Source organism: Zonotrichia albicollis, chromosome 3 (assembly GCF_047830755.1).
Source record: "Zonotrichia albicollis isolate bZonAlb1 chromosome 3, bZonAlb1.hap1, whole genome shotgun sequence".
In the NCBI taxonomy this organism is placed as follows: Eukaryota; Metazoa; Chordata; class Aves; order Passeriformes; family Passerellidae; genus Zonotrichia; species Zonotrichia albicollis.
The window spans coordinates 15638574-15658797 of NC_133821.1; the positions used below are offsets into that span (position 1 = coordinate 15638574).

Consider the following 20224-nt stretch of genomic DNA (forward strand, 5'->3'; position numbering starts at 1 on the left):
CAGTCAGACTTGGCAAATCTTCTGAGTCCTCTGTCTTGCTCATTGTACCAAGCTGACTAAGTCTGGTCTGGGTTTCTCTGACACCATGTGGATTATGGTCTGGTGGAAACTGTCCTGACTGTCAAGCACTTGACAGAAAATAAAGCTGACCTGGTAAGAGTTTTAGAGCAGGAGTTTAGTTTAGATAATGCAAAGTGAAGTTTAAGCAGCTGAGGTTGCTTAGGAAGATGCAAAGAGGTTAAATATTGATCATTTCTGCTGAGCTTATGTTATTGGTGCATCCTGAACTTCTTATTTATGAAGGTTCTCAGTCTCTGTGGAGGCTACCTGTGTTTGATGTCAATACAGCTTGCAAATTTCCAAGATGTGGATGTATTTTCTCTTTGTACATGAATTATGAAATTTGGGGGGTGGTTTGTGTTCATTCCATGGTACATAATGTGTAGGCACTGAGATATTGTAAATATTCAGTAGGTTTGCGTGACCATACAGGAGACTGAGCTCTGTGGCAAATGCTGAGTTTTGGAGTGGTGAATAAATATTTAATATTAAAGATGGAAGAGCAAGTTTAATGCTGGTACTCCATTTTGATTACTCAGATAAATTCCTGCAAATCTGAAGAGCCATAACAGGACACACTTTCCTGAACTTGTACAGAAGATGATCAGAGGATTAAACTATTAAAAATCAAGCTAGGAGCTAAGTTTAAAATAACATGTCAAAGCACTTTTTTTTTCCCTATAATGGTTTCAACAAGGCTAAAGTAACTTGGCTGTGTCTATCTACTTCTGTGGATGTCCAGAGAGAGTTCCTGGTGATCACAAAGTAGAGGACAGCACGCTTCAGATGGAGCTGTTGTCAGCCTGCTGCTGGTGCCTGTGCCTAGGAGCTAAGTTCAAAATAACATGTTAAAGCACTTTTTTCCCCCCTATAATAGTTTCAACAGGGCTAAAATAGGTTGACTGTGTCTATATCTACTGTATCTACTTCTGTGGATGTCCAGAGAGAGTTCCTGGTGATCACAAGGTATAGGACAGAATGCTTCAGATAGAGCTGGGGTCAGCCTGGCGCTGGTGCCTGTGCCTAGGAGCTAAGTTCAAAATAACACGTCAAAGCATTTTTTCCCCCCTATAATAGTTTCAACAGGAATAAAGTAGGTTGGCTGTGTCTGTATCTTCTTCTGTGGATGTCCAGATGTTCCTGGTGATCACAGGGTAGAGGACAGCAGGCATCACATGGAGCTGAGGTCAGCCTGCATCTGTGCTGGTGCCTGTGCCTAGGAGCTAAGTTCAAAATAACATGTCAAATCATTTTTTCCCCCTATAATAGTTTCAAGGCTAAAGTAGCTTGTCTGTGTCTGTATCTACTTCTGTGGATGTCCAGAGAAGAGTTCCTGGTGATCACAAGGTAGAGGACAGCAGGCTTCAGATGGAGCTGAGGTCAGCCTGCATCTGTGCTGGTGCCTGTGGCTCAGGCAGACATTGTGTAGCCTGTGTGCAGCCAGCTGCTGTGTTTGCTGCAGTGACTCAGTGCTGGGAGGAGGAGAAACCATCATGTGAGATGTGTTCTAGTGAGTAGTGACTGTTGGATTAGATAATGCTATCTGTGCCCACATGCTGGGGCTAACAGCATTTGAGAAGAAAACTCCAAACATTGCTGGCTTGCTTGTTGCTCTGCAGTTGGGGGCAGGGTTAGAGGAGCTCAGGGCAGCCCCAAAAGTCTGGGTGCACTGAGGCTCCAGGTTGAGCAGCTTGGTTTAGGTTGATGAACCCAGCTTTAATCATAGCTGATGTGATACATTTACTTCTAGAATTTAGCATAGTGTTATTACTACATTTCTTGCCTTTAAAACTTAAAAAAACCCTAGTGAAACGCAGAAAGAAAGATGCATCAGCTGTTGAGTACTTTCTTAGAACCACATTTGGTTTCTTATACTGAATGTCTGAATGGTAACTTTCAGAACAATAAGAATATTAAAAATAAAAGTTACCATGTGCAAGTTAATATTGCAGAATATTACTGCAGTACTTACAATCAGCAATAGTCTGGCAACCTTCATGCTGCCTTCTTAGTGCCATCCTTATGTCTCTCTTCTGACACACTTTGTCATTTGGAAAAAGTAACAGCACAAGCAAGAAACTATTTTTCAAAAAAAAGCAAAAAAAACCCACCCTGTGTGACGCAGATAATCTCCCCTCAAATGTATGTTTTTAATGTTGTTTTTTAATAACTCACGTGATGGTTTTTGGTGTCTTCTTTCAGTACACATATTGAATTTTTTCCTCTGTTATTTGCCTTGTTTTTGTATCTTTAAGCAGACAAAACAGGGATAGTGTTCATATTGATCTTTGAGTGATTTGATGCCCTGCTTTGACACACAGTTTTTCTGCCAAGAAAGAATGAAATGTGAAATTGGTGTGTTCATAAATGACAACTAACAGCTGTCAAATATTATGAATTATCTGCCTGCAGCTGACCTCTTCATTCAATGCAGCAATTGCTTCAGTCAGGTCTGTTCCTCAAGATATTTTGTTTTCTGCAGGCTTTGTCTTGGATTTTTGTTTTCTACAGTGAGTTTTAAAATTAAATACTTCAAACAAGTTTCTGTTCATCTTGGAGTGTCTGTCAGCTCAGTGCCTCCTGAATTTGGATGTGTTACAAAGATGCCTTTGTACTGTTCATGGAAATACCTCTGTTTTTAATGTATCTGGCTTTGTGACAAGAAGCCTTCCAGGTTCGTGGCTGAACTCTGTTATTCAGGTTGATATATGGGCTCCTCAGTGCAGTTTCCTATCATCTTTTTAGGAAAAAATGTAATGGCTTGATCTCACAGCCAAGAGCAAAGCAAGCTAGTGTTAGAATGCTGAAGATTTATGTGAATGTACAGCACAACTTCCACTTGAGGAAGCAAGGTGACCTGCCAGAGCAGGCAGCTCTTTGCTTTGCAGACTGTTTCAGCTCTGCATCTGTTACTCACAGTGGGTTTTTTTCCCCCTCTTGGTGTCCTTGTGACAGAAGCTCTGGGTTTGATACAGCTGGAGTTTCTTCATGTTTCAAGGCATCCTTGCTCTGGTAGAAGGAGTTTTGTACAAATCCAGTGACTCTGCTGCAGGTGACAAAGATATGGAGACTTAGATGTGGAAAGTGTCCCAGGAAAGGACAGGTTTTCCCTCTGGCTATTAACTCTGCTCTGAACCAGAATGTTGTTTTACCAGTAAACACTGAAGTCTCTTAATCTAGTTGAGATCTTTGTCTTCTCTTCAACCTCTGTGGTAATGGCCACATTTTAAAAAGAATTAACTGAGGGCTCCATTCTTTTGATTGACTGTGTTGAGGTCTTCAGCAAAAAGCTTAGAGGATCTCACAGCCATTCACCTTCAGGAGCAGAAGTTAAAAAAACCCATCTGTTCCCTTCCCCCACCCCAAAATAATAATACTAATAACAATAACAATACAAAATAATTAATAGTATTAATTTGAGACAGCTTCCTAGTCACCCATCACTCACACTGGCCTTTGAATGAAGTGGTGCTACTTGCTAAATGGAAAGTGATCTCAGTGTGCATGTGGTGCTGGCTCATTTCATAGAATAACAGGAGCTGAGACAGCAGGGCTGCTGAATTGTTATTCCTTTTTATGATCAAGAGCCAGCCAGGAAGGCTTTGTGTGTACCTGAGTAAATTAACTGCAATTCTGTTTTGCAGTTGTCACGTAGGAGAAATTCTAAACATTGTCACCATCTCAGAATGTGGGGGGATTTTTTCCAGCAGGGATGCAACAGTGTGTGCTTAATTCTGCTCATTGCATCTTTTTTTTTTTCCCCATGTGTTATTTCAAGAATGTAGTCATGCTCCTGCTGCTTGGCTGCCCAAAGAACTGCAGGATTAATGCTCATATTAAGTCACGAGTTAATATTGTAAATATGTTTCTTTCTTTATCCTCAGACAGTATCTCCTTAACTGGACAAAAGTATAAGGGCGAGAGGGGAAATAATTTTAAAAGCTGGTGCAGTATTAAAGTAAACTAATTTTAAAACAGCACCACCAAAAAAATAACCAAGTGCCTCTCCCAAAACACCCCAAAGTGAAGTTTCCCAAAATGCTTTTGGCATGAAGCTAATTAAAATCCACAAAGAAAGTGTCATGAACAGTCACTGTGATAGAGCTCCCAGCTATTCTGAGGTTCTGAAGTTGACTCTGAATCTGAACATGAGTAACAGCACCTTGTGTGTGACTGACATGTGCAGCTCTACAGCAGGCTCAGCTATTTCATGGAAATTACCTCTTACATTTAATAAGTCACACTTCTGAAATAGTTGGAATAATCACATTGTCTTTGCATAACAAGCATTTCAGTACAAGACAGCTCTCTGGGGCATTTAGAGTATCTCTTTAGCTTTTCCAAAAGTTGTCCTGGTGGTTTCTAAGACTGAAGGATTTTCAGGTATTGCTTTCACAGGGTTCTTGAACTACCAGTCTTGACATTCAGATATACTTTAATGGGTGTGTGATGACTCTCCTTAATCTGCTAATGCTTTTGTCTAATATAATTTTGATCTCTGACAAAATTTTAAAATATTAAAAATTAAAATTTAAATACTATATAAAATAGTATTAAATATAATACTATCTAATGCTGACTAAACAAAGCCAGAGGGATTTGATGCCTTTTTTTTTTTTTTGAATAATCAAATGTGGTTTTGATCTTTTTCAGCTACACCTGTAACTCTTGCTAAGATCTAGTGTGGAGCTTATGGAATTTTTCCTTGCTTATTAAGTTGTGTTAAAGCAACTTGATTGCATTACTGGCATCTGACCTGTGCACCTTTTGGTTTGCTATTCAAAAGATTTATTAAAATTGTTAAAATGACAGCAGAGGTGTAGTGAGTTATGATGTGTGGGTTTTTTGGTTGGGTTTTTTTTTTTGTTTGTTTGTTTGCTTGTTACTTTGGCTTCTTTTTTTTCTTTGTTGACAAAAGGATGCTTCAGTGGCATATAATGTGAAATTATTCTCAACAATGGTGTATTTAGTCTCATATATGTAAGATATGCTTGCAAGGTATTTTGCTGCCCTCTCTTGGTAGAGCTTTTGTATTGTAAGCAAAGTGCTTAACTTTGTTCCTGGCAAAAAATTCTGGGTTTATTCCTTTTATTTTCTGAAGAAATGGGGATTCTTTTACCAAAAAAAAAGAAAAAAAAGTTAAATACTGCCTTACTCAATATTTACTAAATAATGGCTAATTTGTTACTCAGGTGCTGTGTGGATAAAAGTGATTATTTCACTGTCTTTTATCTTATTTGGTCAATATAATTTGATAGTGTTCATTGCCAGTTGAAATAATTTTTGCTTCTGAGTAAATTTAAACACTTAGATGCATTTTGTTATGACACAAACCCTTCTGGGCCAGGCCAAACACCTGGAATGCTTCCCTTTGCTGCTCTCCATCCTCTGGGCAACCCTTGTTTCAGCAGCTTCTGCATGATGGAGCTGCTGTTTTCTAAGTGATTTCCCATGGTTCTTGGTGGGTTTTTTCCCCTCTGTGGGCTTTTTCCTGCTTTTTCTTTGAATCACTCTGGCAAAGAGTTCCATAGCTCCATCTGCCTGATGTGCAGGGCTGCTCTTTTCTTCTGAGCTTTGCTCTCATTATTTCATTGACTCTTTCCTCCCAGCTGTTGTGAAGGAATGTCCCCATCACTCAGAGCTCCAGTTGTCTTTCCCAGAATGCAGAATTACAGCTTTCTAAATTATTTTTAGTTGGAAGGTGTTGGGTACATTTGATAACAGTTTTCTGCTGCTCTTAAAATCTTTTCAGTTCTGATTTTCTCCCTGTTTGGAGGTGGGAGCAGGGATGCAGGGATTGTGAGGCAGGGTGGTGCTATTTCTGTACTGTCCATAATCCTTTCTTCATGAATACCATTTGGTTGAGGTTTTTGAACAGGACACATCAATGAATGGATGTTGTTGTAACCTTAATACCTCACTCCTGGGTCCACAGGCAACCCAAAGTCCAGCACTTTGTAAATTCATTTAGCAAATATTTCCCTCTCTCTGCCCTGCTTCACTTCAGTTGAGTTTTATTTGCCAATTTTATTCCCAGGTTAGTTGGAATTAGAAGATCAGTAATTCCTTATAATCAGCCATCATCCTTGCTGCCCTGAATAACTAAATATTATTAAGGAGCTTTATGACAAGCACCTCACTGTTCCTTTTCCAAGTTGTTTATGGAAATATGAAATTATGGCAGAGCCCTTGGTATGGCTCATTGGAAAACAGCCTTGGCAATGCTGCCCTTGTGTGAGGAGTGACCTATATTGAGCTTCTATTTATGTAAAGAAATGAAGAACTAAAGAAAAATAAATTTTCTGGCAGTAGCTTGATGTGTTGTTAAACCCAGGGAATTGATACCTTCCAGTATTATAAACTAAATATAACCTGAAATGTTTATGATCTCAAATGTCATATCTACATTTTAGGTTTAGGATGAAAAGAGTGTACATTTCTAGATGGAATATGCTCATTTCTGGCAAATGGATGCAAAAGAATGATGGAAACAAACAAAGCTGCTTTGGAATCTGTCAGTGTTGTCTTCTGCTCTGAACAGTCTTTTAGATAAAAACATGTGCATCCACCTCTCCTTTATGGAAAAAAAAAAGAATTTTAACATGACCAAGCTGAAGTTAGCCTTGATGAAAACCCTGTTTTCCTCTAATAATAGGTTTTATCTGAGGAGAAAAAGGAGCACATAGTCAAATCAGTTTTGTACAGAACAAGCAAAAGTGTAACATCAAAAATATTTTTAATACCTCTTGGAGGTATTAAATTAATATTTCTATGGTTTGTATTATATTCACTATATTATATGGTATTATATTAACATTTCTAGAACTCCTCTACTGGCTCCAGATCTGTATGGGTCAATCACCAGACTTTTTAGTGGATTTCAGATAATAAAAATCAGTCATTTAACAAAAGCTGGGTTGCAGCTCTGGTTTCTTAGTGACCGTTCTTCCAGCTTTGGTTTGTGGCTGAGGGGGGAGATGGTCAAGGAGCAAAACTGGTTTTTTGCTTCTGATGAGTAATGAGTTAAGTAGTGAAAAAAGTCCTTTTGTTGTGCACAACAGGAACTTACTTGGTTATAGAAACAATGAAATTTCAAATTTTAAAATTTTTTTGTTTGTAATGGAAAAACAATGGTGTGAAGATGGAATGGATTTCAATAACAATAGTTCATGGGCTGGAGTTTGCAGTTATGCTGGTATTTTCTGGGCATGAAAAGGAGTGAAACAGTTGAAGTTCCCTTCCTTTTCAGAATTCTGTCCTTATAACTCTACATATACAGCTAATATTGCCAATGATTGTCCAGATTAAATTGCCCAGGGGCACAGTATAGAAAACACACATATGTTAACTTGAGGTGTCAAAATTCAGATCTCCTCTCTGCTTTACAGTTAAGAGCTGGATATGCTTTTTTGTTTGTTGAGAAGCTGTCATCAGTTTGCTTCTGAAACATGGCAGATAAAATGGGTCTGTGCTTTGTAGACCAGATTTTCTTTCTAACTGTTGTGATTTATCTCTTTTTTTGGAACAAGAATTAAATAGAGAATAACAACTAGCAGCATTTTCAGTGTTATGTACTGACAGGAACACACTGGCCACAGCTGGGAGGAGGATCAGCCTAATTTTGTTCCATCACTGTGTTATCCCCAAGAGATGAAAAAGCTTTGAAAATCAAGAAGTTGTATTTTAACCAAATAAGAGGATATATCTTTTGAAAAGCCCTAAAAAACCCTAAAGAAAACACAGAACAAGTTGAGAAGAAAGGATCAGACAGGTGGTATATAGCTTTTCCCACTGCATTTTTATTTTTTTTCAGGAAAGTCCTTTCAGCCAACCCAGTGGCTTTGGCAGAGAATTTTGGAAGGTTTCTTCTTATCCTTAGGGTATCTCTACTGCCTGACTTTTACTTGTTTTCCTCCTCTTCACATCTTCCTCCTCTGCTTTGCTTTGCAAAGCCTCCCATGAGCTGGAAGCCCTGCCAGCTCCCTGCAGTGTTTCCTTGGCTGCTGCACCCTGGATTTTTTTTGACCATGTCCATTTTTCCTGTGCCTTCAGAGTGTTCTCATGTTGTTGCCAGTTCAGCTGTGTGTGTCTGTTAGGATGCAAGTGAGGATCGTGTGCGTTTTGATGGATGTGAAATAAAATAAAATATGGATAAATTCTATCTGACTAGTTAATCCAAAAACCATAATTTATTTGAGGTGTTTCTTTGTTTTAATGAGTATTTGTGTTAGTGCTATTTCACTGTACTTCTATTCACTGCTGTGAGTATAAAATACTGCGCAAAGAACAAATGTAACTCCATATCCCAAACTGGGAAGATTGTATCAGTTATTAAATGAGCAGTAAATTACCTCTTGAAGTCTGTCTCTCAGAATGTTCAGTTAGTTAAGAGGAAATCAGATATGTGATTCTTTTTACTGTAAACATAATAAAACTATTATCCAGCTCAGAAAAGTGGCATGTTAGGATTAAGACTTCCAGGTAGGTAGAAATGCTGTGCTTTTGTTCTGGCTGCTTCCAGGATTGTTGGTTTATCTCCTTGTCCTTTGAAGAGCTGCCTGATGTGTTTGGTTTTCACTTTGCAGCTGAGTCTCTTTTCTTTTCTGACCACTGCAGACAGTTGCAAGAGCAGCAGAGGCAGAAGGAGCTGGAACGGGAGAGGCTGGATCGCGAACGGATGGAACGGGAGAGGCTGGAGAGAGAGAGGCTGGAAAGGGAAAGGCTGGAAAGAGAGCGCCTGGAGCAGGAGCAGCTGGAGAGGGAACGGCAGGAGAGGGAACGGCAGGAGCGCCTGGAGAGGGAGAGACAGGAGAAGGAGAGGCAGGACCGCGAGAGACTGGAACGACTCGAACGGGAGAGGCAAGAGAGAGAGCGGCAAGAACAGTTGGAAAGGGAACAGTTGGAATGGGAAAGAGAGAGAAGAATTTCAAATGCTGGTAAGAATTTCAAAATCCGAGCGTGTTCTACCACCAGACCGCTCTTGATGTGTTTGGGTGATGGAGTGGGAGAGAACCAACAAATGGCAAGGGTGTACAGCTGTGTAGCAACAGTCAGTATTTCAGGCTTCATTTTGCTGGAATTCCTTCCCTTTTTTATGGCAAGAAGTCTAAGATATTTGACTTTCCTGTCATAATTTTCCATTAATTCTGAAATAAATTTTTTTGCGTTCTTTGCTCACTCCGTTGCCATACTCTCTGATTGCGTGGAAGAACTTGAATCATTTTGGGCACCTCCAACATTGGTTGAAGTGTGATGAGTTAAACTTTCTAAATACCTTATCATTTTTAGCTCTATTCAACAAATGTGTTGTCATTACATAAGTTGGGAAAAAAACCCTAAAAGATATCAGGTTGAGTGTGTTAACATAGAAGGTATGTTGCTATATAAGGCAAAGCAATAGTGTGAGAAATGCTTTTCAGTCTGAAGCCTTGCTTAATCTATCATTGTAGTAACATTTCAGTGAAATGTGTTGTATGTATTTGTAGATAAGATAATGCTCTGCCTGTGGAAAAGCATCCAGTGATAACTGAAAGCTTTCTCATTTTGGTAATATAATGGAACATTAGTCAAGTGCTTGGTTGTTCTTCAATCTCAAACTCAATTTACATAAGTCAGCTCATGGTGAAAGTCAAGGAATACTATGTAAGTCATTTTAGAGCAGAGGATTTTATTGGTAGCTTTATTCCCAGTGCTTTCAATATTTGCTATGCAGCTTTTTCTGGGGAATAGAGAGATGACACTTGCTGCCTATGGTAAGAGTTTTATTAGTGGAGTTGAAACAAATGATCGCTAAGATCGCTAATGAAACAAATGATCACTAAGATCATTAAGATCGCTACATTTGCTTGCAGTTTGCAACCAAACAAGAAGATAAAAGCTGGTAAAAGACTGATTGCTCAACCCTATATCTAACCCATCTCACAGATGGGATTTGAGAAAACTTTCTCTAGAACGTACTTGTAAATTCAGTTGTTGGCACAAAAAGAGTTGGTAAAATTTAAGAGCAGCTGTTGATAATATGTAAAACTTTCCTAACAGTATTTTCACTTGTGCCTAATCCTCTGGTACTAACTGTAGTCTACATTTTTACATTTTGTTCGAATGCTGGTTTTGTTGCTTCATTAGCTCCCTTTTTCTCTTTCTCCTTTTTTTATCCTGCCTTTGCTGCTGCTTTCCATCTTCTGTCCAGCTCCATCTTTCGACAACTCCCCGTATAGCACTCCACTTCCTGAATACTCCAGTTGCCAGCCTCCTTCAGCACCTCCTCCATCATATGCAAAAGCTGTCTCAGCGCCAATGGCCGAGGCCACACCGGAGTACGCTGTAGTGACTTCTGCACCACCGACCTCCACTCCCCCTACACCGCCTCTAAGGCACTCTGCATCGCGTTTTGCTACATCCCTAGGCTCGGCTTTCCACCCCGTTCTCCCCCATTACGCCACGGTTCCTCGGCCCGTGAACAAAAGCTCCCGGCCCCCTTCTCCCGTGGGCGCCGCGGCCACGTTGCCTCCCAGCAGCAGCAGCAGGCCCGCGGCCTGGGCCGCGCCCAGCTTCGCGCCCCTGCCCCCGTCTCCTCCGGTCATGATCAGCAGCCCTCCGGGCAAAGCCGCCGGGCCCAGACCCGTCCTGCCCGTGGCGGCTTCCAACGCGGCGGCCCAAGCGTCCACGTCTTCTCCCACGGCTCCCAACGGGCTTCCCGAAAACCTGGCTTATCCGGTTCCTTCACCTTCTACCTCAGGTCCAACGCCACCTCCGCCACCTCCTCCCCCCCCGCTGCCTTCCTTTCCGCCTCTGTCACTCTCTGGGCCTCAAGCTTCTCCTTCTCCCAACTCCCCGAATGCCTCGACTCCCTCATCCAAGCCTAGTGTTCTCCCTTCTCCCTCTGCAGCTACCCCTGCCTCTGTTGAGAACTCTCTAAACTCTGTGCTGGGAGACTCCTCTGCTTCTGAGCCAGTCTTGCAGGCAGCCTCTCAGCCGGTTGAAGCTCCGAGCCAGCAGGGTAAGGCTTTCTGTTATTGCTACTAATGCGCTAAGCAGGGCAGGGCAGAGCCCTGACTGCCCCCAGGCATGAGCACGGTGCTCCCCAAGCTGCACTGATCCTAATGCCCAACACTGCTGGGGTAAGGGAAATGGAAGAGCTCTGTGCCTAGGAGCCGATGTTCTGTGGCCTGTCATGAGTAAAATCCTCATTTCTTAAGAACTCGCCTTTGGAGAACACAGTTGGTCACGTTCTTGCTTGGTAAACCCTGCACTGTTGGTTTATTTGAGAAGTGGTGTTACTACTTCATAGTTCATAGGTCATTAATGGCAGCCAACATTGAGGAGCACGTGTGTGGCTTTGGACCTGTAAATGGCCTTCAGTGAGGTCATGGTTTATTTGAGAAGTGGTGTTACCACTTCATAGTTCATAGGTCATTAATGGCAGCCAACATAGAGGAGCACATGTGTGGCTTTGGACATGTAAATGGCCTTCAGGGAGGAACAATTCAAATTTAGAAACTAATGTGTAACATAAGCATTTCTTTCTGGGCAGTGGTTGTATTTAGATATGTTGCCTAGTGCACATAGATATATACATGTGTATTTAGATACAGAAAGACAGATCTTTCTGCAGTATTTTACTAGTGTTGCTAAGAAGAATTTGGACAAAAAGTTTGATTAAGCAGGTGACAGCCTCAATGAACACCCCACCAATATGATAGAAATCCATTTTACATGGTAATACATGTCTTTGTTAACCTGCTTTTATACTGATTTAACAGATTTAGGTGGATTTAGTAGATGTAGGTCTTTGCACAGAACTCTGCAGCAGCTCCAAAGGTGTGGGCAGAGGGGTTCCTGGGGGATAAGCAGCTTGGTACAAATCATGCAGAATGGACCCTGTTTATATCCTTCTGTCTGAAATGAAGGTCTGAGCTGCTTTGGGATGGAGTGGAAATAGAATAAATGGCCTCACTTTAGTATGGAATAAAAGTGTGCACTTGGAGTGAGTGATGCCAAGAGGGTTTAACAGGCTTTTGAATTTCTGCAGTGGGTAGCAGAGTAGGAAACCAGAAAGACTCATATGTGAAATTCCTGCCTTTAGAGATTAAGGTAGTTGTGCAGTATTTTTCCTGCCTTTTGGTGGTTTGATGAGACAGAGGTAGGATCTGTGGAGGTGTGGAGCTGTTGTCTACGTCAAGTTTTCTTAAACTCTTCCAATAATAATAATAACAGTACAGTGATCATCAGAATATTCTTTTTTCAAAGTACACTTTGTATTTGGATAACAATGTGAATTTAAATAAGTAGAAGAATGATAGATAAAAAATAGAAGGGCTTCTTCCCATTAGCTTGAAATATGTCAGTCTTCTAACTCACTAATTACTGTTTGTATTGAATTGTAAAAGTTGATTGCTGGAATTTTTTTAAAGGAAAGATTTACATACAGCTTAGAAGTTAGCATTGGCACTGGAGCAGTGCAGGGGTTCAGATGTTTGGGTGGTGTGTTAGGGTTTGTTAATGCAGTGAGGTACTGCTCAGCACCATGTGAGCACACCCTGTTGCTCTCCTGCTACGATGCTCATGCCTGACTTTACTCTCTGCCTGTTTCCTGGTGTAAAGCTGTTCTTGGTTGCAGCACAGACCCTGACTGGTGGGGTTTCATGTCAATATCTCTGGAACTGTCTGATCTCTCACAGGATACTGTGTAATTTTTTTAGTACATTATTTAAGAATGCATCTCTCCTGCTGAAAGTCAGTGTTTCCTTGCCCAGTATCTTACCAGTTCTAATGTCTTGTACACTGAGCAAAAGAACCACTATTTCAATGGAAGCAAGACCCTTTGTTTTCCAAATCCCTAATGTCCTCTTTTTGTTTTCTCTCTGACACTAGGTGCTGTCCAAGGACCGCCTGCACCTCCTCCTCCACCTCCCCTGCCCCCTGGCCCAGCTCAGTCTTCAGTAGCAGCCCCGGCTCCTCCTGGCCCTCCGCCCCCTCCTCCCCTGCCGCCCTCGGGGCCGCCCCCGCCGCCGCCGCCTCCTCCTCCGCTGCCCAGCCAAGCCCCTCCCGTTCCCCTGCCCCCTCCGGCTCCCCCCCTGCCGGCCTCGGGCTTTTCGGCGGGGTTCGTGGCTGAGGATAATCGCCCTCTAACTGGACTAGCAGCTGCACTCGCTGGAGCCAAGCTTAGGAAAGTCTCACGGGTAAATAGAGCTCTGGTTTCTTTTTCACCTTCCTGTGTCCCCCCTGCTTCTAAGCTTTGGTCAAGGTCAGCAGCAGTATCAAGGCATTTGGGGTAGGCTTAGTTCATGAAGGAAAAAGCATTACAGGATGTGCTGCCAGCCCATGCCATTCTTCACTTGTGCATGTGGCATTCACGTTCTCTGAAAAAATCCCTTCACCCAGAATTTTTCTCCTGGGAACCTGAGAAGTCTTAGAGAAAAAGATAAGAATAGATAAAAGTTCTTCTCTCCTGCTGAAATTCAGTTTTTTCTTGCCCAGTATCTTACCAGTTTTAATGTCACCATTTCAATGGAAGTAAGGGCTTTGTTTCATTCACATTCTCTGAAAAAATCCCTTCGCCCAGGATTTTGCTCCTGGGAAGCTGAGGAGCCTCAGAGAAAAGGAGAACAATTCTTATCTCATTTGCTTCTCCTGTGTGGTGCTCACATTTGCAATGTGTTTGGAGTCATTGGGTTCTGCTGTGAGTTGTTTTGACTCTTTGGCAATTGGGGCCAAGCTGTGTCAGGACTCTAAAAAAAGTCACAAGTTTTCATTATCATCTTTTTAGCATTAAGCATCCTTCCTGTATTCTTTAGTATAGTATAGTATTCTTTAATATAATAAAGTAATAAATTAGCCTTCTGAGAACATGGAGTGAGATTCATCATTCCTGCCTTTGTCAGGACATTCCCAGCAAATGCAGTATGTGCCTTTCTTGCACATGAACTTTGCTGGTTCCATGAAGTCAGCTCTCATTCTGTTGGCACATCTGCTGTCTTTTTGTGTGCTCTGAAGGGTGAAGACTCCTCCAGTTCGAGTGGAGGAGGAGGAGGAGGAGGCTCTGCTTCATCCAAAACAGATGGTGGCCGTGGAAATGGACCCCTTCCCTTGGGAGGCAGTGGGTTGATGGAAGAAATGAGTGCCCTGCTGGCCAGGAGGTGAGAAGCTGTTCCTGCTCTGCTCCAGCTGCTTAGTCATCATCACACAGGTGGGATTTGGGCTTGCAGCTGGCTGAGGATCAGATGGAGAGCAGCTCAGGGCTGCTTTGGGAAGCTGATCATGTTTCATGAATAGCCATTTTTATGTGAGTGTAATCCAGTACTTCTGTGTAAGCCTTTGTGCAGCAGCAAGGGAGGGCATGCAGATTTCAAATTGCACAGTTGCTTTGGCAGGAGGGCTTTGCCTTTGAAGGTGCTTTGAAAGTACTTCTTAAAACGCTAATTTTCATGAGGCTGTGTAAGTCTTTAATTGCAGTAAACAACATTCTTCCATCTTAAAACCATGATGAGCTTGGTAACTTTTGTCTCTGCTTACAGGAGAAGAATTGCTGAAAAGGGATCAACAGAACCAGAGCAGAAAGAAGATAAAGCTGTGAGTTGAGAAATTTTATCTGATTTACATTTCTCAATACAAGGATTAGCAGAGAGATTCCAGTGGTGTACAAGGGATTATTTCTGCTTTACTGTATAAAATATACATATAACCACTCCTCTGTGGTTATAGTGCTCGCTCATTTTCTATATACAGTTCTGCAGAGCCATTTTAAATATATATATAAAAACTGAAATATTTAAACAGTTGAGATTGGTTCTTGTGAATCTAACAGATTATAAAGATTATTTTTCTCCTCTCCTCTCTCCCTATTCCCTCTCTTCTCTGTTTTAATCAGGAAGAATCAGAGTCTTCATCTTCTAAGGTTTCTTCAACAAGCACACCTGGTAAGTAGCTCAGGTTTGTGAACTCTGGGACACAGTAATGCTAAAATCTAGTGACAAATCTTGGTCAGCTCTGCTGAATTTTGGAGCCTGCCTCTTCTCCCATGATTACAGCATGGGGTTTTACTGTAGAATGGATCCTGGTTCAGAAGACGATGGATAAAAAGACCATAAGTGAATAAAGATTATAAATGCAGAGTGCTGAAATTCTTTGCCCATGAACCCTCTGCTGAAGAGGCAGTGCTTGGAGCTCTGTAGCCAACACAGTCAGTGAGGAAAACTTACACATTCTGCAGGTGGCATGTAGATGTAAAATATTGTAAATTATTGGCTCTCAAGAGACCCTCAAGACTTTATTTTCCTGTCCCTTAGTAGTCCCTTGTTGTACCCTCAGTTTCCCATGGCACCTCTCAGTACATACCTGCAAAAAGGGGGGGGCTGTGCCATAGAACCCTCCAGTCTGTCACCCCAAAAGGCAATGGAAGCAAAAAGGAAATAACCTGATAATGAATACACCAACTTTCAGTCTGTTCCAGCTTCCTCTGCTGATTGCTTGCCCATGTGTGCACTTCTCCTCCAGATGATTCAACCACTTGATGATGTGCAGGCCTTAATACTGAAAACCACTGCTGCAGTGTGAACAAAACCTGGCTGGGGAATAAAAAGGAGTGCCAGGGGTTGTGTGTCCAGATGGAAATAACTGGCAAAGTTCGTACTGAGATACAGGCACTCATCTAGAGAAGTCAGACTGCAAGGAAATAAATGACATCACTCAAATCAGGGTTTTCACACATTCCCCCCCTTTTTTTTTCTCTTCTTTTACAAGCGTCTGCTTCATTTTGTTCAACACATTCTGTTAAACAGAAAGGACGTTAGCCTTGAGAAAATGACTGCTTTTGGAACACTTCTGATAATATTGGCCCCAAAAGAAAGAAATTAAAACCTCTGGAATTGGTTTCTTTAATTGGTGATGATAAGTCTCATAAAGCCTGTTAAAAATGTCAAATGCAGTCAGAATTTGACCATTTCCTTCCAGTTGAGGAAGTTTTCTTTGTTTCTTGCTGTGAGAGCTCTGGTAGTGCTGAGCCTCATCACTGGAACAGGTCTTTAAAGTGTTTTAAGAGAAATAATTGGCATCCTTGAGCAAACTGCAACCTTAGCAGAAATTTGTCAGTTTTGCAGATATAGCTAAAATAACTCCTATGGCTGGACAAGTCCTGAAAACTGGTGTATAAAATTAAGTTTAAGGCTTATTACTAGCATAAGGAGCCTGCACTTGGCTGGGTTACAGACTGTGCTGGCAGACTTGTGCAATTTAGATATTCTCAGTATCCAGCTGCATCCCAGGGAATTTTCTGGTCAATAAGAAACTCTGAAAGGGCCTTTCTGCCTCTCTGCTTGCCCAGCTTAGCTAAGCAATATGAAAGAAAGGGAGCACACCAAACAAACTCCAAATCTGAAGTGAAGACTGATAAGATCACTGGCACACTGAAGTCCTGAGTAAGTAATGATAGCAATTAATAACAATCCACACTACAGAGAGGCTGTTTTAACTTGTGCAGGTTGTAAGGAATGAACCTCCTTCTTTCTTGGTGGTGAAAGATACTCTGGTTGTGATAGGCTGCATCTGCTGGCACTTCACTGAAACTGGCACTGAATTAATTTTCTATCATTAAGAGTTTTAAGAAAACTCCTTTAGCTTAGAAACCTATTTCTCAAGTGTCTGCAGCTGACTGGTTACACAATTCCATGGTTCACAGCTGAAGCAATCCAGTACCTATAAATAAATCCAGTGCCTCTAAAGTATAGGCAGACCTTCTCCCAGCTGGATCAAGAATCAAATGGCATTTACAGTGTCTGGGAGACCAGTGACACTTCAAGATGCTCTCACTTGATGCATTCACATGTCGCAGACATCTTTTTATGAAAAATACTTTCCTTAGGATTTTTTTCTTCCTGAGAATCTGGGAGGCCTCAGGAATAAAATGTAAACATTGATTATCTGCTGCTGTGGAATGCAACAGGTGCATCTGTGATTGGTCTCATGTGGATGTTTCTAATTAATGGCCAATCACAGCCCAGCTAGCTCAGGCTCTCTGTCCCAGCCACAAACATTTGTTATCATTCCTTTCTATTCTTAGCTGGCCTTCTAAGATGAAACCTTTTCTTCTATTCTTTTAGTATAGTTTTAATGTAATATATATCATAAAATAATAAACCAAACCTTCTGAAACAGGGAGTCAGATCTCTGTCTCTTCCTTCAACATAAGACCCCTGTGAACACCATCACATTCACAGATGAGTACACCAAGAGGTAGCTGAATGTGAAAGAGCTAAAGCAATGTAATAAAAAGAGCAAAACACCAAGCAGCTGACTTGAGTTGCCAGATGCTTGAAGTTTCCTCACAGAAATTACACAGTGGATGGAAAAAAACAGTTTTTCATCTCTTTACTTTGTTTTTCAGAACTAACAAGAAAGCCTTGGGAAAGGACAAATACAGTGAATGGAAGCAAGTCACCTGTTATTTCCAGGTACTCCCCTTTTGTACCAACTGCTTTTCCTTACATTTGTTATTGTTGCACATGCTGCTAAATATTCTGGACTAGAATAGTAAGGATCATCTTTATGGGTTTAAAATTGCTGCTGTGAAACTGCTTTAAGCAGTTTTAAGTAGGAATGAAGAGTTACTTTTGGAGAATGCTAATAAGAGAAATTTTTGACAGTAAAATCAAAAGTTTTACCCAAAAAAGTTTCTTTTAACAATTTTTGGTGTATAACCTGAATTAACGAGGTCTATATTTGCCTACAGCAATGTTGAATTTTTTATTTGAAGTCTGAAATTTCTAGCAAGGTGAACCAAATGTGCTGCAGTTCACATGTTCAGTAGTAAATCTAGAGAATAGATGTTCTTTCTCTTTCTCTGCCACTCACAGAATGCCTTTGTGGATATTTCAGTTATCTTGGTAAGATTTGATTCTGTGACAATTTTCAGTAGCTCTCCTACCAATCTAAGTCCATCCTAAAGAAGTATAGAAATGTCTTACACCCTTCTATGCATCAACCAATCTTTGATTACTTGTCAGCTGGAACTCTGATAAGCAGGGAGTGTTTTGAAAGGCATTTTCAGCAAGTGAAATGGCTGCTTTAGCAAGTTTTTGGATATATATTTGGTTGTAATTTACTTTAGGCAGAAGGCTTATTCATTTAGTACTCCTGTGTATTGTGTACACAGAAGTTAAAGGGTTCCCTGATAATCTGAGGAAGTTCCCTGAATTTCTTGAGAGAAAGCAAGAGAAACATGTTCAACTTGGGTATGCTGTCTTTGAAATTACTTGAATTCCCATTAAAATCTGGCCGTTGGACACAGCTATAAAAGATTTGGTGATCAGAGTATTAAAAACAATTGTTCTGTGAGTGGCCTCACTTGTAGCTGAGGTTGCCCTTGGGGTCTTCAGTTCTAAAATGCAACACTAAACACTCTCTTGTGAAGAAAGTATCTCTATTTTAGAATAAATGCAGGAGTTTGAGGTGTCTGCAGCCTTGGTTCTGGTTGCTTGCTGTGTTTTTTGTCCATAAGCAAGTGCCATTGGTGGTGACGTTCCCTCTGCCACCCTGTCAGTGTAACAAAATCCTGCATTCACCTTTGGCCTTGGCTTTCCCTGCCCTCTCCCCCTCCTCCCCAGTAGGGCCTTTCTTTGAGCAAGGTCCCTTGTGCTGATACTTTGATCTGCTTCAAAAGGTGGCATTGAGGGGGAGCTTGGCACAGAAATAATTGGTGTAAGGAGTCCTAAAGAGCATTTTAGAGTTCATGTTGTGTGAGACAGGTGCTGACCTGGCCCTTTGGCTGTAGGTACTTGGCTCAAATTGCTTATCCATAGGGTAAAGGGATTAATAAGTAGGACAACTCTCAATGTCTGACTCTTTTGGGGAGTCTGGGATGCTCTGAAGTCTTGATTCTACAATAGGTTTTTGTAAACTGTTTCATGCTTCCAGTTTCTCTGATCTTTTTCCAGCTGGTGAAATTCAGAAGTTGCTGAGGTCTGTTTAAAAATGTTTTCTGACCTAGAGGATTACAGAGGATTTTTAAGATCTCTCTTAGATTTATTGGGGCACTCTCTCCATCAAGCTTTTTGTCATCATTCATCCAGTGGAAAATGCAAATAGAATTTAACTTGATGTGAACTTCCCTGGGTGTATACTCTAATCCAAAATAAGAATTCTGTGTTTATTTAATGTCAGTTTTCTTTCTCAGTGCTGTCATAACCTGCTGGAAGGTGCCATAACACATACTTCAGGCCTGCTGATACCATTTTCTAGTCAGTGTTGACAGCATGCTCTGCCAGGATGAGGAAAGTTTCATACAAGGAGAAACTGTTAGATGAAATCTCTCTTGAATATCCTTGTATTTCTCTTAACTTTCTACATTTGCCAAGTCCCTCTCAACAGGCTGCTTGTTAAATTTGCTTTGTTTAGTCAAGGGGAGCTGCAGTTTGAACCACTAACACCGTGTTTGCCAGGAGGGGATTTCTTTCACCTGGTAGGATGTGAGGATTTCTTTCACCTGACCTCTGCAGGGAGGATGTGAGTCACACACAGGGATTAAGCAAAGCACACTTCAGAAACTGGCAAGTCAGCAAAATTTTCTCTTCAGAGCTTCCCCAGAGGTAGAGGATCAAGTTGTTGTTATCCAGAGAGAATGTTAGAAGTATTTTAAAACAAGTTAGTGTCCTGTCTAAAATCAGGCCTTTGCTTTTTGGAGCAAGCAGAAAATACTTAAGCTTTGAGCTTTTAATATTTCCTGAAACAGGCAAGTAGAACTCTTGAATCTACTGAAACCCCATGGTGTTGAAGGTGCTAAAAGTGAACAAAATGAAGAGCTGTAATAGCTTTTAAAGGTAGTGTTTCTCCCCCTTAATAGACGGGAATCTCCATGGAAAAATCTGCTTGCTTCTGAAAACAGGTTCTATGATTCATTAAACAGGTATCATCCTGTTGGGATTTGAGACTTCCTAACACCTCCTTTGACCAGTTCAGGGTTGGACTTTTTCTACATGGGTTGGTAATCACCACATGCACCACCAGGTTCCTCCCCCACATTTTGTTTGCCCAGTTGAGCCCATTTTTGGACTGGTTAAAAGGCAAATTGAGAGAGCTTAAGAACCAGGTATGAATTCATATAAAATCCTGCTTTTCTGGCAGTCTCCACCTGCAAAGGTACAAATTCCTGTTGAATATGCCAGGATTTAGT

The 20224-nt window shown here is 41.2% G+C and overlaps 1 protein-coding gene across 13 annotated transcripts in view; it reads left to right on the forward strand.

The window, feature by feature from the left end:
• Positions 1–20224, forward strand: part of ENAH (ENAH actin regulator) — a 90720-nt gene that overhangs the window by 62926 nt on the left and 7570 nt on the right. For 5 of the 13 annotated variants that reach the window (XM_074536820.1, XM_074536821.1, XM_074536822.1 and 2 more), the window contains 8 exons: positions 8677–8996; positions 10250–11059; positions 12934–13241; positions 14056–14198; positions 14577–14631; positions 14930–14978; positions 17441–17507; positions 19895–19957. In XM_074536820.1, coding sequence (XP_074392921.1) covers positions 8677–8996; positions 10250–11059; positions 12934–13241; positions 14056–14198; positions 14577–14631; positions 14930–14978; positions 17441–17507; positions 19895–19957 — 1815 coding nt within the window. The remainder of the gene's footprint in view (positions 1–8676; positions 8997–10249; positions 11060–12933; positions 13242–14055; positions 14199–14576; positions 14632–14929; positions 14979–17440; positions 17508–19894; positions 19958–20224) is intronic. The other 8 variants (XM_074536825.1, XM_074536826.1, XM_005488486.4 and 5 more) reach the window with 5 other exon arrangements.